The 19,174-nt window shown below is 42.8% G+C and overlaps 1 protein-coding gene across 1 annotated transcript in view; it reads right to left on the minus strand.

The window, feature by feature from the left end:
- Nucleotides 1-19,174, minus strand: part of LOC122797871 (nuclear GTPase SLIP-GC-like) — a 1,420,327-nt gene that overhangs the window by 895,922 nt on the left and 505,231 nt on the right. The window contains exon 4 of the mRNA XM_044066393.1: nt 16,986-17,192. Within this exon, the coding sequence (XP_043922328.1) occupies nt 16,986-17,192 (207 nt within the window). The remainder of the gene's footprint in view (nt 1-16,985; nt 17,193-19,174) is intronic.

Genomic DNA, 19,174 nt, shown 5'->3' on the forward strand with positions numbered 1-19,174 from the left:
ATGTATCAATGGATGTGATTGTTTTAGCCATACCTCTCAACCTCTTAGAGCAAGCAATATGGACAAAGCCATAAATAATCATTTGACAAAGGCCCAAAAATAGGTACATTTTTAAATATTTCTCTTACAAATGTAGAAAGCTGATAGAATAACAGGTTTTAAATTAACAGTGATTTTCCAAAGGGTATAACATCTAAAACTCAAATGTGTATCATTATTTTTAGACTTCAATTCTCAATGATTTGCCAGTGATTAGTCAGAAAGCCAACATTTTATGAGGAGCATACCAAAAATAAGCGGTAAAAGTCTGGACATTCTGCAAAACTCTTGACAGTCGAGAGGTATATTTTAGTTAATTCTTGAATAGAATTTTCTTTTAAAATGGATAATTAGTAGGGGCATATCAAATATTGCATGTTGACTACAAAAAGTAATCAGAGGAGGTTAGAAAAGATTGGGAAGAGAGATTTGAAAAGCAGTATGCAATGGAACAACAGGAGGGTATCTGTATGGCTCCGAAGTATACAACAAAGTGCAGAAGGTTTAGGATTTCCACTTAGAAATGTTTGTTTAGGGATTATTATACCCCAAGCAAATTTCTGATAGTTGCTCCTCAGGAAGACAGCAAATGCTATAGGTGTTATGGGAATAAGAGATGTAACTGGGAGTATGTTTTTAGGAATGCAATAAGTTGCCAAATTAAAAATGCCCTGAATAATACTTTGTCAGAAATGTTGGTGAGAGCAAATGGTTGTAACTAAGAAAAAAAATAAGTTATGTACTTAGCATAATGTTCCATCTGAGTTGTTGCTTTTCATTTGTCTTTAACCTGAGGGACTCAGATCTGGCACGGATCCAATTTGGCTGTATATTCCAGCATTGGATCCAAAGTCCAAGCTCCTTCAACCCATAATTGCTCTCCCTCCTCCTCTCAGATCAAGCTTGTTGCAGAACAGCACCAACATTATATAGTCAACATGCCTATAAAGCCTGGCACAACCATCTAAAGGCCCACATACTGAGAGCTAGCCAGGAAAAAAGGGGCTATGTCTGTTCAGTTCAGTCCACTACACAGCCCACACAAGGCGGGATGGAGGGAAGCACAGTTGAAGACAAATGAAAAGCAACAACTCAGCTGAAATATTATGGTAAGTACATAACTTACTTATCTGAAGTTGTTGTTTTCATTTGATCTTCTGCCTGAGGGACAGAGATCTTAGCTACCAACAAAACCCTAGGAGGTCCTCTTGGAAGGATATTCTGGCGCACAGCTGAGCCAAAAGATGCCCTGCTCCTGAAAAGAAGATCCAATTTATAATGAGAAATAAAAGTGTGCAACAATGCCCAGGTCACACCAGAACAGATATCATCAAGGGAAACCCTGGCCCAAAAAGACTCAGAGGCAGAGACTGATCTGGTGGAATGTGCCCGGACATGTCCTGGTGGAGACAAACTTTTGGCTCGATGGGCCAAAAAAATACACTCTGAAATCCACCAAGCATTGGTAACCTTAGAGAAAGAGTTTCTCAAGTAAGGTTTAGAAAAGGAAACAAAAAGCTGATCCGACGTACTGCACAAGCTTTTCATTCTATGCAGACAGAAACGCAGCTGCCTATGTTGGTCTAGTAAGTGTAATTTCTACTCCCTTTTATTTTGGAAATTTGGAAAGAAACCTGGCAAATTAATGACCTGGTTAATATTGGATTCTAAAGCCACCTTCGGCTAAAAAGATGGACTCGTCCACAGGGACACTCTGTCTTTATGAAAGACTAGATAAGGGGGCTTAACAGGTAAAACTTGAATCTCAGAAACCCTCTTGGCTGAGGTAATTGCCACCAAAAAGGTCATCTTCAATGACAAAAACTGCAAATCAACAGAGGCAGCTGGTTCAAATGGGGGAGAAACCAAAGCCTGCAGAATGAAGGTAATGCCCCAAGGTGGTGTGGTGTCCTTAACCAGAGGCCTAAGAAGAAAGGTATCTTTCATAAAAGCCTTACAGAGTTTAGACAAAGCAATGGAGGCCGAATTTCTGCCCACATGGAAATTGGAAATCACTGTCAACTGGACCTTAACAGTAGAGAAACTAGTGTCATAATTAAAAATGTCTGCCAAAAATTCCAAAATGGCCGAGACTGGCTCTGTAAAAGGGATCCAGGTTATGCTGAGAAGCCCCGATCGAAAACACTTCCATTTGCTAGAGTAAATCTTCCTGGTAGAAATTTTATAAGCCAGAGTCAGGATCTTCTTAACAGAAGAAATCCTTGGCATTCTGGCTATCATGGAAATTGGAGCAGCCAAACTATGAGCTTCAGGCTGACTAAATCCGGGTGAGGAACCCTTGAAGGTGTTTAATCGGATCTGGAACCGAATCTAGAGTCCAGGGAGAACACACTATATGAGACCACAGAGTGGGGAACCAAACTTGACAGAGCCAGAAAGGGGCATTGAGGATAACTGAGCTCCCCAGCTGCCTAGCTTTCTGAATAAACTTGGGAATTAGAAGAAGTGGAGGATATGCATATAGTAGACTGGAGGGCAAAGCATGGACTAGAGTGTCTCTGGGGACTCCCCTGGAGGGGGGATCAGAGCGAAATACTCACTGCACTTCACGTTGGAAGGAGAGGTGAAGAGATTGCAGCAAGGCTGATCCCACTTTAGAAAGATCTTGTCTGCTACGGACGGATTCAGAGACCACTCGTAAGGCATCTGAATAGATCATCTGAGCCTGTCCCCTAGGATGTTGGACTTCTCCAGAATGTGCATTGCCACCAGAAAATGACTGGTGGAGATCTCCCACTTCCACAATCTCATGGCCTCATGACAAAGGGGAATAAGACCTGTATCCCCAGTTTGTTGATGTACCAGACTATTGACATATTGTCTGTCTGTATGGCAATAGTCCCAGGAGGAAGAAAGGCATGGAGAACTTGTAATGCCAAAAGCACAGCCCTCATCTCCAGGACACTGATATGCAGACTGGTCTCCAGAACAGACCACATGCCTTGGACCATCCTTCCCATGCAATGCCCCCCTACCCGAGCAGGGAGGCATCCATGTTCACCGTAATTGTGGGAGAGGGAAGAGCAAAAGGGTGACCTAGAAGAAGGTCCAGGGATTGGAGCCACCAAAGAAGGAATTCCCTGCAAACACCAGACAGTTGAACAGGATGTGACAAGGGAAGGTCTAGAAAAGAGCATTGGAACACTAAGGTCCATTGTAGGACCCTCATATGGAGGCACACAGTACGAACAAGGGTGATCATGGCAGCCATGGAATCCAACACCTGAAGAACTAGGCCTGTTAGGGGAAACTGGGCTTGAAGAATGTACTGCACATGATGAAAAAGTGATAGCAGTCTGTCTGGAGGCAGAAACACCTTGCCCTGTGTAGTGTCCAGTCGAGCACCTATGAAATACAACACCTGAAATGGTGCCAGTTGACACTTGTTGAGATTTATTGAAATACCCAGGGACTGAGCTAAATGATGAAGATAATCCCTGGACTGAGTCAGCCGATGCCTGGAGGGAGCGAAGAGGAGCTAATCATCCAGGTGGGGAAAGAACTGAAATCCCTGCAGCTGCAGGTAAGCCACCACTACCACCATCACTTTGCTAAACACCCGAAGGGCAGTGGTGAGACCAAAGGGGAGCACTCTGAACTGAAAATGATTGACTCCCAGCTAGAAGCAGAGGAACCTCCAGGAGCATCTGTCCATCTTGATATGGTAGAACACACCTTGGAGGTCCACTGAGCAAATCCATTCATTCATCTGTAGGAAGGGCAGAATGGACTGAAGGGTGACTATCCAAAACTTTGTCTTGGCAATGGACAGGTTGAGGGTTGAATGATCCAGAATGGGTCTTAAGTCCCCCATTTACATTGGCACCAAAAAGAACCTGGAATAAATGCCTGATCCATACTGGTCTGGGGGGACGGGCTGGATAACTCATTCTGCAAGCAGCCTGGCAATTTCTAGGCTGCCTCCTCCTGTTAACCAGGTGGAATGTCTGGAAGGTGTCTGGGTGGAAAGGGGATCATGTAAGCTCTGGATATGATCTGCAGTACTCAATGATCATTCATAATTGACTCCTAGGCTGCTGGGTGCAGCAATAGATGCCCCCCGACTGCCAGAGATGAGCAGTTGGCCAATCCCTCAGGATTGCTGGAAGTGTCTGTCCGGGAAAGAATCCCAAGACCCATGGTTCTTTGGACCCCCTCTGCCACAAGGTCAGAGTTTGTCATATCCCCCTCTGCCCCTGGGGGAAGATGAATTGTGATTGTCTTGGGAAAAAACCCTGAGACTTCTGAAACTACAGTTTCTTGACTCCATGCTGATTCCTTTAAAAGGATTTTTGTGGAGTGGAGATGCAGATCCCGATGGCCGACAAGGTCTTCCCATCTTTCTTGTTCTGGGTTTACGTGTCACAAATCATTTTTCCAAACAAGGTGGAACCATCGTAGAGAGCATTCATGAAAGACACCTTGAAGGGCTCTGAAAAGGCATAAAGCCGGAGCCAGACATGCCACCTAATGGACACACCTGTCCCTGCAGCCCTGGAGGCATCTTCAGTAGCATATGAGAGAAGCCTCATGGATGTATTTGAAATAGAAGTGACGATGGCCATGTGGAAGGAGAAGACCTTCTTCTCCTCTGCCGACATGGACCCTGGGGCAGACTCAGTGACCTCCTTGACCAGGTTTTTCTGCAGTCTAATTATATGTGCCAAATAATTCAGTGCTCATAAGTCAAAAGTGGCTGAAGCATAGGTTTGCTTCCCAAAACAATCCATCACCCAAGTCTCCCTGTCTGGACGATGGACCAAGGAGCTCTCCTGAGCCAGCTCCTTCTTAGTGGCTGCCACAACCACCATGGCATCGACTGGGGACCCTTTGGACCAATGGGGCTTGTCAGATGAGGTGCTAAGAACCTTATCTGAGCACCTGGGGATAGGCTCAACTGTGTCCAGTCCTTTCCATGCCCTAGTGGAGATGAGATCCACTAAAGAATCCTCAGGTGGGGGGAGTCACCCAGGAGGTAGAAGGTCCTGTGAAAAATGCCTTCAGAAATACAGACTAGTCCGAGCTGAGCTTTAGGGTAGATCACCCACCGCACTGATGAAGGATCTCCATAATGTCCCCAAATCAGACATCCTGCGGGGGTGAACGGAGGAGCCCTCCTCTTCCTCCAAGTCAGTATCATAAGTGAGAGACTCTGGCAGAGAGTCTAAGTGCCTCCTCTTGCATGTATGCTTCCTAGGGGACTCCTCAGGAGGAAGCTCCAGGGAGGACTCTGAAGCTTTGAAGAGTTCCCAGATGGGAACCTCCTGGGGAGAACAGGTAACAGGCTGCCCCTGAGGGAGCAGGATGGAAGACTCTGGCCCAGAAATAGAGGGAGCTAGGATGGAATCCAAAGACGAGTGTGTCAAGGCTGTCCAAGGAGCCAAGAGGCCCCTCTCCACCACTTCAAATGCCAAAGATGAACAGATCCCCGTAGGTAAAATGGATGGGGCCAAGACCGATCTGCCACCATTGGTGACAAGGGGGCAGCCGTAGCTGAGCCTCCTGGTGCCGAGGCCGAAAGTCTCAAAGTCAATGCCATCCCCTTAGATCCAACACCGAGGCTATGCTCTGAGAGTTGGCCCAGTCTGAAAATGTCAGAGCTGAACTGCTCAAGGCAACGGTTGAGGTTGAGGTACCAGGTACCATCGGCACAAACCCCTCAACACCTGAGACCTTCAGACTCAAGGACTTTAAAACCAGAGGTCGGATTGGAGAAGGACAGATAAGAGGAAGGTGGACTGCATGCTCCCAGCCCTGGCAGGGGATGGAGCAGGCAAAACACCCAGCTGAATCTGGGCCTGAAAGAATTTCAACCTCATCCTGTCCACCTTGGCTGCGGACAGACTATGAGTTGACCGGACTGAAGAGGCCATTGACCATGGCCTAAAATAGTGCTGAGGAGAGGTAGGAATGGGGACCAAGCCCAAGAGGTCTCCGGCTCTGGGGAGAAACATGGAGACCGAAGCCAAGGAAAACTCTGGATCAGATCTGGGCATGACTTAGCAGGAGGCTTTGCTGAGGAAAAGCGCTCTGGAGACCTCTTCCTAGGTCAATCCCGCTCTTTAGTGCAGGCCTTCTCCCCATCCCTGGACTTTTTAGTGGGAGGTTGAGTCCCAGAAACTGGGGTGGAGGAACAAGAGGCCTCTGCAGGAGGTGTGAGAAGGCCCATTAGAATAAGCTTGTTCCTCCTGTCGATCAAAACGTATGGGTTGAAGTCCACACAGATCGAACAGGAGAAATACAAATGGGGAACTCCCAAACATACAACACACAGAGTGTGGGCATTGGAGGGTGGTAGCTTGTGTGCTGTCCACACTCTGCACACTTCCTAAACCCTGGCTTAGAGGTGTCAGCCATGGAATGAAGGCCCAAACATGCACACACACACACACACACACACACACACACACACACACACACACATGCTAAGATAGAAAGGAAAAGGGTCTTTTTTTTTTTTTTTTTACAAAAACCAACACTGAGATGCGAATAGAAGAAATTTAGGGGTAGAAAGATAGATAATCAGAGGAAAGAGAAGAGTAAAATCCCAAAAAAACAAACACTTACACACTAAGAATCCTGGAGCAATGGAAATCCTTGCTGTTCAAAACGAGCGGCAAATGAGATCTGGGGGGAGGAGGGAGAGTGGGGCATTATAGTTAGGGTAGGGGCTTGGAATTTGGATTGGATAGTGGAGTATATGGCCAAGTAGGATCTGTGCTGGATCCAAGTCCCTCAGGTTGAAGATCAAATGAAAACTTCAGATTTATTCTTCTGAGCTGGGATAAAGGATCTGAACTGCCAGATATTGTAAGTTTAAAGGTATTGGCTGCAAACCAATCAATTACTAGAAAATGGAAATCACAATCTAAACCAGCTGTAAGTGATATACTGAATATTATAAAGGAAATAAAATAAATGGAAGTGAGATATTTAGAAAAAGGAGGGAGCAAATTACATATAAATGGAATTTGTGGGAACTATGGATGCATTATACAGCTGAGGAGGAGGAGGAGTTAAGCTTAAAAAAAGGCAGGAATTGAACAATTTATGTAATGTTGAAGTGAATGAAAATTGTTAAAATGTAAACTGCATGAAAATAAAAGAAATATTAGTATGGTTTGTTTACATTTCATGTACTGTATATGTACCTATGGCCACTTTTGTAATACCATGTTTAATAAAGATGTTTATAAAAGAAATGGGCAGTGCCTGAACAGTACACACATAATGAATAGGGATTCGGAGGAGAAAATCTATGACCACATTCAGTACACTTTTTGAATCCTTGAGTATCAGACATAATTATATTAGCTAATGGAAACAAAATTTAACCAATTGTACGTGCAGAACATTCCAGAGAAAGTCGCTACTATATCTATCAAAAACACCCTGAAAGAGCAGTCTGACGAACAGCACACTCTAAAACAGCTAAGTAATACTAAAAATTATAACTGCACGCTAACACCTAAATGCTAATCAAAATTTCAAACTATGCTAGTCTATCAACTACCTACGGATTATCTAACCCTGAAAAACTACAAACAATGATATAACAATGTAATGATATCTATTTTTTAAGCTAACAATCGAGAGATATGTCTCTTGGTGGGGGAGGAGAAGGAGGAGAAAAAGGGTATCAACCAAAAGGATATGAATCTCTTTGCTGTGCCCTCATGAAATGTTTCCAAAATCTTCAGGAGGCAAATGAGATCTGAGGTACTAAGGTGGAGTGGAGGGAATTATGGATAGGGAAGGTGTCAGAGCCCTGGATCAAGAAGCTTCAAAGTAGGTGCCAAGGTCATATCCGGTTGGGGTGACAACTCAAGTGTTGAACTGGATGAAAATAGACAACACTGGATCATCTATTTCTTCCCATAAAATACCTTATTCATCCTGGCAATGGTCTGATTAAAAGTAAATTCCTCCACAGTAAGATATGAATTACAGTCTTCCTCACAATCAGAGAGCTGTGTTTGGGAATCTGCTGCAGAAGCCGTATCTCTGCAAAGATGAGAATCAGCAGACCATGCTTACTCATGAATAACGTTACAGGGAGTGCCCATCTGTAAAGGCTTTTGCATACCAGGATTTGTTACCTACAATGCCTGTCTAGCCCAGGTAAGGAGCTCATCTCATTTAATAGTAATAACTTCATCAGAAGAACAATGTCTATTTTATTGTTTTTAATTAACAGGAGTTCCAGAAGAAGAGAACCAACCTGAAGGAGAAGAGTCTGCCAGGTCTGATAGTCTTTTGCTCCTTTAATCCTGAGAAGACTCTCCTACAGTGTCTCCCAGACCTACAGAAGATGGTTCTCCCATGACCATATCCCCCACAGCTGACCCCCAGTTAATGGTGGCTGAAAGGACTAAAACAGAAGAAGCCAGAGAGGTGAGTGAGATGTCTGTAGCCACTGTAGCAGCACTTACTATCAGATAAAGTAAGACTGAGACCTAAAAATGGTAATGACTCCTTTGAAAGTTATTTTTTTCTAAGTACTGCAGAACAGACAGACAGACTGAAGTGAGTACCCATGCTGTAAATGGGGAAAAAGCACCACAAACGGTAAGCACAGCAAAAGCGAGTTGTTTGGAAGGTAAGATGTCAGTGAGTATTCACAAACACCACAGTTACACTCAACACTCCCCTGGTCCCTTAACTTGCAAAATGTAAAAGCAGAACAGAGTTCACCTGTCAATACTCTTCAAATACTTCCACACACACTGACAGAATAAAAATGGCAGGTAGGTTAACATAAAGTGTGCATAAGCATTACACTGGCACAAATTCCCACCCATTTCTCTGTTCACTTTTCTGTCCCACAAAATTCAAAGTTTACACAGACAGTACACGTTTTCATAAAACTAGCCCATAATATCTTAACACTCTAAGCTGAAAACAATGGCCTCGGACAGTAAACTTCCACTATTGTGAAAAAATATCAGGTTTCTTTAAGGAGAAACATCACTGTTAGTCAAAAATAGATTAAATTCTAGTCTTCTTAAGAGGGCAATCATTTCTGAGTGGAGAGGTTTCCCAATGGGGACAGGATTGATGATGACTGGAGGAAATAGAGAAGTCTGATTTGGAGGATGGGGGGAGGTGGAACTCTTACAAAAGGGGGTAGGCTTTCCTAATGCCATCTGCAACCTTCCTGAATAGCTCTCAGAAGACATTTTTCTGAAACACTCTGATGCTAAAGAGACAGGTGGAGAACGAGACCTTGGGACAGACTTAAGAAAGTGGAAGGTTCTCTCTCTTTTTCCTTAGACTTTCCTGGATCTTTTCTTAAAATTCTGCATGCCACAAGTTTGTTAAGTGTGCTTGTTTTGCCTTTGGAAAAAGAATCTGTGGATTTAGCAGACTTGGTGATGGAGATATGAAAAAATCTTTGTGACACATTCAATCAGTTTCCCTCTTTCATCAAATTGTTTGAGAACCTGGGTAGCAGAAGGACCAAACAAAACCACCTTTCCAAAGGAGAATTTTAAATTTCTGGTTTTACATCTTCAAAAAACGTCTGCTGCATACCCAAGCAAAATGCCTCATTGCAGAAGCTGCTGCCCTGGGCTGAGAGTTAACATTATCATATGCACACTTTAAAGAATGCTTAAGTTACCAGAAAAACAGAAGTAATAACATAATTCAAGGAGGACCTACCTTTGAAGCAGGAAAAAGGCAGAAATGCTCCTCATATTGTTAAAACAAGCCAAACAATACACGTGAGCCTGATAATTCAGAATTCTGAAGGTTAAAGTGGCAGAAGAATAAATTCTCTTCACAAACCTGACAAAAGCTTTTCTGTTTTTATCAGATGGTGATGGATTAGCATTTACCAAGTTCTTTTTTGCTGTAGACTAGACATAGATAGCTGCAGGATCAGACTCGGGATGAGAAAACAAATACTTGTAAGACTGAGGAACTTTTTAAAATCCATCTGTCTTTTTAGGGGGTGCAGGTTAGCTATCAAACATACTGCATGCAATATCAAAAACATACTCTAATTATGGTGAAAGAGGAAGTATAGGAGTAGGATGTGGTACATCTACTTGGAACACATCATAATATTACTTCAAAGAAGGAATTAAAAGTGTCAGTGGTGAAACAGGTAGCACATTCATGTTTGGTACAGGAGGCCGTGGGTTCTATTCCCACACCAGGTAGATTGAGGGCTCACAATGCAGTGCAGCATAAGGGAGGTACTGCAGTCCTGAGTATGCCTTCCTTTGGATGAGACATTAAACTGAAATCCAATCTGCTTGAGTTGGTGGTAGCTCAAGTGGATATAAAACAAATTTCCCCTACTAGTAAAAATGGCATCACAGGTTTTCCCTGAAAAGAGCCTATTAGTCTAGCGGACTAACTTGGTCAACAACAGATAAATAACTTTAACTTACTCTCGTAGAAACATACTGGTCATCCTGTAACCAGTTTCAGAAAAGGAAAACTCCTTCATAGGAGATTCTGAGGAAACACTTTCCTCAGCATCAGAATCTGGGATACAGGCAGAAAAAAATTATTCTCTATCACTCTCATGTTCATCTGACAAGGAATCCTCAGAAATTGAGGCATCAGATTTATTTCTACAAAAATTCCACTCATTTTCATTGTTTTAAATCCTGCAATATAGCTTAAGCTAAAGTAATACAATCTACATTATCAACAGAGAAATTGTCAGGGGAAGATAAATGGTTTGTCTGTTTTCTAGCCACACCTTTACAAGAGAACTGACTAAGAATGGACCCTCATCCTGGGGTACAGGTCCCTTCACCTCATTATGTAGGGATATCCTCCCCCCTAAATCTCCTGCTACTAAAGAAAGTGGTTCTTCCACACTCACTAAGGACACCTGAACAATGACAGAGGACTTGGCTAAGCCCTGGTCCATGGTGGTTGAAAGAACTACATCACAAGGCACCAAAGGAAAAAAAAAAGTGAATGGTCTGAGGAACCAGTAATGGTCACTGCAGAATCACCCACCAGCATCTGAGACATTGACTAAATCTGCTGTATTGGCAAAGGCTCCTTTGCAGTTTTCTTTTTCTTTAGTGCAAGAGAGGCTAGAACTGTGTGGCCAGAAGGTTTTTCCATGGCTTTGCTGAGACTGAAACCTGTTTCCTAATGAGCTCTGCTGGAAGGAGTCAGTATACAGGTAAGTTGTCACAAAAGTGTTCAGAAGCACAATTAAAATTCACACATCTCCCCAAAGACAGACGTCCCAGTAAAAACACAACTTATTTAAATAAATCAGTTCAGTTTCCCCTCCAAAAGTACCACAAATAAGCATACACAGTAAAAGTTAAAAATTGACTGACAGTCATCACATGACTGCCATGTCAAAATAGTAAATAAAGACAAAATACCAGTATTCCTAAAAAGAGACCAAGTAAATTTACTATAAAAATCAAAAATATAAGGGAGGTCTTCCCAATAAGAAAACTATTTGCCCAGCAATGGAAGAATAGGGCTGCCGTTCCACTAAAGCCCAGGAGGAGTGCTCACAAGAGTAGCAAGACAATACTATATCATTTGAAGCCCATACTGATGTTTTCTACCTTGGGAGCTCAAACCAACAGCAGCCTGGGGACATGGAAGGAGGGAACCAAAGTGTTTGAATGAATGAACATCTGTTAGATCACTGGCAGGATATAACACAAAGAGCTTAGGCTACGGCAGCAGTGATTTATGATGAATGTCATATAAGATGTTCATAGGTTTATAGGTGTGTACTACGCTAATAGCCCTGGAGCCTTTATAAGCCTAGCCCATAGAAGTGCCCTGGCATCATGCTGCCCGACGTTAGTTCCCAGTTCCTCTATGAAGTAGAGCCACTGGAGTGATCCCCGGGGTGAACTTTCCCATCCATTGATCAAGATTTCTCTCGAAGAGGGCCAGTGAGGTACTCTGCTTGACATGTATGGGAAGTTTATTCCAGAGCATGGGCCGTCTCTGGATTATGAACCTGCCCCTCTAGCATGTTCTGTTGATTGTGGTAATGAGGTTGAGGTCTCTAGAGCATGTGTTACAGAGGGATTGGGATTTCTTTAGAAGTAGCACTTCTAACAGAGCTGGGTCAGACATGGCTTTGTAAGTCAAGCAGAGATTGCCTCTTAGACGATATGAGACAGAGAATAGCTGGAGTTTTTTGAGTCTGTCCATGTAGGACATGTGTTTAAGACCTAGGATCCTCTTCATGAGGTACTTTTGTGGCCTTTCCAGCTGTTGCATGTGTCTAGTGAGGTACATGCCAAATGGGGCATTATATTCGATGACTGGCCTAATGAGGGAAGAGTAGAGAGAGAGATGATGACCTCTTTCTTCCTGGATGCAAAACCCTTGGTAATGAGATGTGCCACATAGAAGGACTTTCTGACCACAGTGGCAATGTGGTGGTCAAGGAGAGGTTGCTGTCCACCTGTGTCCCCAGATCTCTTATAACGCCTTCAGTGTTCAGTGGGATCCCATCAATGTGGTAATTAGTGGGAATCGAGTTTTTGCCAAAGGAGATGACAACACATTTTTTGGCATTAAGCTTAAGGCCATGGTTTCGACACCAGTCATTGGTCTCAGTGAGGCCTTTCTGTAGGCTGTCTACATCCGTTGGGGAGTGAATAATGACTCCCAGCTTGCAGTTGTCTGCGAACTTGGTCAGCCAGAGTCCCTCTGTGTTGGCTTGGACTTCTGAGAAGTAGATGCCAAACAGGAGAGGACCCAGGACCAATCCCTGTGGGACTCCACTCATGACTGGTCAGCAGTCTGACTTGGAGTCTGCTACTTTCATACTGTGGGTTCTATCTGTGAGACAATTTGCAACCCACCTTGTGATATAGGGGTTGATGCCTAGTTTGATGAGTTTATCAATAATTCCTCAGTGGGGAGTGGTATCAAGGCCTTGGCTAGATCGAGGTAGGCTGTATGAACTGCCTTGCCATCATCCACAGCTCTGGTGACTGACTCATAGAAGTCAACCAGATTGAGCAGGCATGATCTAACTTTCACAAAACCAAACTGAGTGGCATCTAGAGTTTGGAGATTCCCTATATCCTTGTTAATTAGGTCCATGATGATGCGCTCCATAGCCTTACATATCAGACTTGTCAGGCTAATGGGGAGATAATTCCCAGGGTCTGTAGTTGCTCCCCCTTTATGGAGAGGGATGACTGTAGCAGTGCACCATTCGGTAGGGACAAAGCCTGACTGTGACTGAACAGGGCACACAGATGTGGTGCCAGTTCACTTTGTAGTTCATGTAGAACTTATCCAGGGATATTGTTCGGTCCCATGGATGCTGTATTCTTGGCCTTGGACAATGCAGCTTTAACCTGTGCTACAGTATTGTGATTGGTCCTTTGGGGGGGGGGGGGGCAGGGGTAAAGTTGCCACTGAATCTGTCTGCCAGTATGTTAGCAATATCTGTTGGCTCAGTATAGGAGGTACCATAGTGCAGTAAGTCAGAGCAAACCTGGGTATTGCCATGGAGATTCTTGATATAACTATGGTTATTTGCGGTTGTTTTTAGTATATGACACAATTCTGCCTTCATAGCTGGGTTTAGAGGTTTTGATGAGTGATCTCAACTTTTTGTTGAGGCTAATAAGGGAGTTTTTCCAGACTTGGGACTTCACCTTTTTCTGCAACAGTTTCTTCCTTCTATTGTAGAGTTTATTAATGTTAGGGGACCACCAGATGGGCTTCCATTTTTTGGAGGTGAGCATCTTGGTTTTGTTGGGTATGGCTAGTTCCATGCATTTATGTACATGTTCGTACAGTGGACTGCTATATGATTTAGCAGTCATGCATCTATTTTCCATTGACATGGGTGCCGTGAAGTTAGCCACCTCTGTTCTTAGAGCCCAAAGTCAGCTTTGGAGAAGTTTTCATGGTAGTTACCTTTGCGGGGGGTGTGGGTGAGATGTGGATCTCCATGGTGATCAGTTTGTGGTCGGATCTAACCAGGGAGGAATTGACTACTGGTGTAGAGCAACAGTTGCCCATGTTAGTAATAACCAGGTCAAGGATGTTGCTTCCTCTAGTGGGGGTAAGAATGAGCTGGTCCAAGGCACTGGAACTGATGAATTCCAGGAAGCACTGGCCAGTGTATTGGTGCATGAGTAGTTTTCCCAGTTGATGGAGGGGTAGTTGAAGTCACCTAGTATGAAATTGTTGGACCTAATAGTTTCCAGGGTGCTTAGGAATGTGGACTGAGAGTTTTGGGACATGGTTGGTGACCTATAGCAGGCTGCTACCTGAATCGCTGTCTTACCCAATGTTAGCTTTACCTGAAGCATCTCAGATGCATTATGCTGGGCTACTAGTCTGGAGTGTGCATATCCTTTATGAATATGGAGACACCACTGCCTTTGGAGCTTCAGTCCATGTTCTGGGGCTGAAAGTTGTGGAATGAGTTATAGCCTGGTAGCACAGGGTTGCTTTCTGCTGCTTTAAACCAGGTCTCCATTACAGCACAAATGTCGATGTTCTCCATTTTGAGGAGTGCTTCGAGCAAGTGCATCTTGAGATTTAGACTTCTAGCATTGATCAGCATGACCCTCAGATTGCATTTATTTATATCTGTTACGGTGGTAATTTGGTCTTTGGAACATCACCTAAAAAAGGCACTATAGGGGTGGCAAGAGCCTTAGCTAGTATCTGGAAACCCAGGGGAGACAGATGCAGGCCATCTCTGGCAAAGCATTGAGGTCTGTCAATCATGTCATCCCAAACAGACAGATACTGGATCTCCTTAGAATGACACCAGAAACTTAGCCAATTGTTGAAGTCAATCATTTTCTGCTTGTACTGCGGTATCATTCCGGGTGACGGTAGGATGCTGTTCAGGGCTAGGGCCATACCTGCCTGGGTCACATAATCTGAAAGCTCCTCCATGTCTCTTTTCATGTGGTCCAGGGAGGTGCATCTCAGGTCATTGACACCCACATGGACAGTGACAGAATCATACTTGTACTTGTGGAGTGACCTGCGTGCATGTGTTATGTATCAGATTCTGGCACATGATAAACAGCTGTCTGTTATCTTCTTCTTATTCAACCAAGTGAGTGGGACTTCTGTGTGCCTCACTATTGAGTCACATATGATTAGTGTATTGGGCGAGCTGTTTTGCCTTAGGGGCTTAGGTTGACGAACACACTGTGTAGGTGAGCTATGTGTCTTGTTCATCATAAATGGCTGCTGAACATCATACATGAGTTGCACTGATGTTGAAAATACCTACAAGCCTTCAGTATAAGCAATATTAATAATTTATATTGAGAAATAGAAGACAAAGTACACCCAAAGTTTTCAATTTCCTCAAACTTGCCTAAAGGCAACTCACAGGCAGCAAGGCTTTCCAACATTTATCTCCTCCTCTCCATTATCTCCCTTGTGGCTTAACAGTACAGTCCACAATGGTTCCTGAAATGTGCCTGTCAACATTGCTATTTTTGAAACAGCAATAGGCTCTAACTCCCAACATCACTCTTTCCATGCTGTCTTGCAGGGTTTACTATTATATTACCGACAAACAAAATACTTTCTGACTTAAATACTGAACCACAACCACGACAAAACCCCACAAAGCACAATGTTGAATTAGCTGATGAAATTCAGCTGATTTGACATTAAAATTGAACACATCATGTGATGTCTGTGTCGGAGCGCAGGAAACACTAGACTCCTACACCTAACATTCTGTTTTGCCCCCCCCACACACACACCCACACTCCATGCTAACTATATACATATATATATATTATATATATATATATATATATATATATATATATATATATATATATATGTATTGCAACTCCGAGCTCGCACTACAGTGAGGAAAGGGATTAATTTCTCAAATCACACTGTACTGAGATCTCTGACAGTACTTCGAGTTTATATCGACGAATGCACAGTGCATTTGCTGATATGAACTTTCAACACAGATGTTCAGCAAGATGGACATTCGAACATCCGTGTTTTGACTGTTCCATCTGCGGGCACCTCAACTCGCAATTTTAATAATAAACAGTCTTGCACCACAGTGTCTTCAGTAAACTGACCCTGCAGAGGTAAGAAAAACAATATCATAATATTCATAATAGAAACAGAACTCAGAAAGGTCATTGAAGAATGTCCCCCAACAGTAAAAGAGTGCTTCAAGTTCTAGATAAAGCAAATTACCTGAGAAAAGGCAATACAGTACCGATATACATTGTTCTTAATTACTGACCATGTCCTGTCTTTTGAGCTGATTTTTACACCATTCATAAAAAGTAAAATATAATTAATAAAGGAGTAATATGTTTGAGTGTTAGAAACCTAGAGCCCTATATTGGTGCTGACAGAATGCAAAGGGCTTGGCAAAAGTCCAGCAAGGGACTGGAAGCATCAACTATCCATTTCTTTTTATCCAAAAGTGGGTCCTCTGGACCAGAGCACATCCCAGCAGGAAATGGACACAAAATAGAAAACATCCCTGGTCAGTATGTTAGTTCATCACAAGACACACATAAGCACACAAACAAAAACACGCATGCATGCATGCGCACGCTTGTGCCTGCACACAAACACACACACACACACACACACACACACTCATCCACATAAAATTGATCATCACCAATACACTTGCCAGCATGTCTCTGGAATGCTGAATGAAATCAGAGACCCTGATGCAAAACATATAAAATGAAGGAGAACATGCAACTCCCGAGCAGAAGGCACCCAAAGTGAGAAATTAATCAGAGAACTGAATGCTGGGAGGCAGCACTGGAAATGATTTTACAAAAACAAAATTAATTGGGATAAAAGGCAGCATAGAGCATGTGACTGCAGTATAGTAGTGACCTGCCCAGTCTGAATGAAGGGACTTACAACATCTGTTATGAAACTCAGAAAAGCTTCTTGGTACAAGCAGACACGCTTACCTCTTTGGCCAGACTGTCTCTAGCAGGATTGGAATCTGTTACTCCAGGCAGATCAACAAGTACAGCTCCACTCCGCAGAACATCAGCTCTGGGAATACATAGCCGAACACATTTCACAATTGGCCAGTATTGTCCACCTCTTCCACTTTGGGAACTATCCACAGAAGACTCTATGAAACGTTCAATCTCATTACAAAATTCTGTAACCTATGAAAAAACACAAAGGATGCATAAACCATTGTTTTAGCAATACAAGCATCACCAGTGTTTTGAAACATATAAATAAATAAAAAAACAATCTAAATCCAATTGTTACAGTTTGCTCACATGGCACTACACTTCTCCCTGTTACACCACTCATAAATTCCCCAGGCTCTACCTGTTGGCATATATGCCATCACTTTTTCTTGTTCTCACAGATATTTATTTATATTGTAAAGTTCCTGTGTTTTAAGTGCTGTTTCCAAGGAGCAGAAAGACATTTTATTATCTGTGCCATGAAACATAATATGGTAGCATGCATATATACACAGTCTGTGAACATCACAGTACAAGCTGACAGATCTGTTAAGGTCAAGAATAATCAAAACTACAATTGACTATTTATTTATTTCTTGGCTGGCATTTGTTTACCATGTTGGTGCGACTGGGTAAGACAAAGTTGCCCCCTTTCAGTAGAGGCCTGGAGAGAAAAGCCTTGAAGCAGATGCACAATACAATGGAAAGACCAAATAACAATGAGTCGTATGACATACATAAAGAGCTTATAAACATTACCAGTAACAGATGGAGACATTTACATACATTGCCAGATTGAAAGTGCATGTATAAATTGATACAAGAAACAGTGTTGTAGTAATATTGGCTCATCATTCAAAAACTCTGACAAAGTAAACATATGAAGTTGGATTGAAGCCCTAAGAAAGTTATAAAACATTAACCCCTTGTAATTACATGAAAAGAAACTATTAGGATATGCCTCAGTGATGGCAGTTTTGGGGGTATGGGGTGATGAATGTCTGCAAATAGCAAGAAAGGTAAGAGTCATCTTAGTCATGTGGTTAAAAAGCTATGAAGTAAAATATAAGTGAAGGATGCAAGTACTGAGGAAGGTAGGTTAGATGTTTCCAGTCAGCAATCTGTGGTTACAGAGAGTAGGGGGTGGAGAGGAGAAAAAAAGGTTGTATATGAACTAGACTGTATTATAGGTGGTAGTGAAATTAAGGGTGGAGCAGGAACATTTATTTTAAAGGTGTTCTCTGAGAAAGTCCTTGAAAGGCTTCAGCAGTAGTGTGCTGAGCTCTTCTGGAAGTAAGACAAGTGTTCCCCCAATTCAGGCAGCTACACTCCCTGAACCCCTGCTTCTATGGGATTGCTGCATCATTATGTTAAGGCAAAATTCCCCATTAAGCAACTGCTTTCAAATTAATATGTTTTTGGTAAATTTACTAAGAATTGTGATGCAGACATGCACAAGTTTGTTCATGCTTGGTTGCTATTAGCCTGTCAGTAAAAAATGATTCTCAGTATCTTTTAGCTTTCATCCTTTCCCAGTGCCAGCCCCCTCAATACACACCAGTCCCCAACAGTACCGTGAGCAACACTTTAATAGTTTAGTGGCTTTTCTATGTTAATGCCATGATAATATGGTATTTTTCCCTGTACACTAGTATAGTGTATTCTGAAAAATAAGTGGAAAAGATGTCAGAAAGTCACTTTATGCTCATCTCCTGTTTTGGTACACTGTTAAACCTAAATGTTACATGTTGTCAGAAATATTGACACTTGTTAGTATGCGGTATCAGAATGATTTACACTTGCCAGAAGACAGACAGGAAGGTAGGAAAATTTACTTGTTTGACAGGAGATGTAGTACAGTACCAGCCACCTAGAAATCTCCATGGCAATTTCTCTGAGAAAGTACAGCTATGTAACTAAATTTCCCATAACAGTACATGTCTGAATGATTGTTGCTACAGTACTCTTAGCTATATGGGTTATATCTGGAGCTTCGGGGCACCTTCCAAAAACCCAAACCATCAGTCAGCTCTAGCTGAGCTAACTAAAAAGACAGGTTGAGGCACCAAGCTATTGAGAGCTTTCATGCCAACAGACAGAGGGACACTGAGCCCTGAAAGAACAATGCAAGGCACAACAAAATAATATGAATTCACATCCTTTTATAAACA

Source organism: Protopterus annectens, chromosome 3.part1, assembly GCF_019279795.1.
Source record: "Protopterus annectens isolate FY-2018-M chromosome 3.part1, PAN1.0, whole genome shotgun sequence".
NCBI classification, from domain to species: domain Eukaryota; kingdom Metazoa; phylum Chordata; order Ceratodontiformes; family Protopteridae; genus Protopterus; species Protopterus annectens.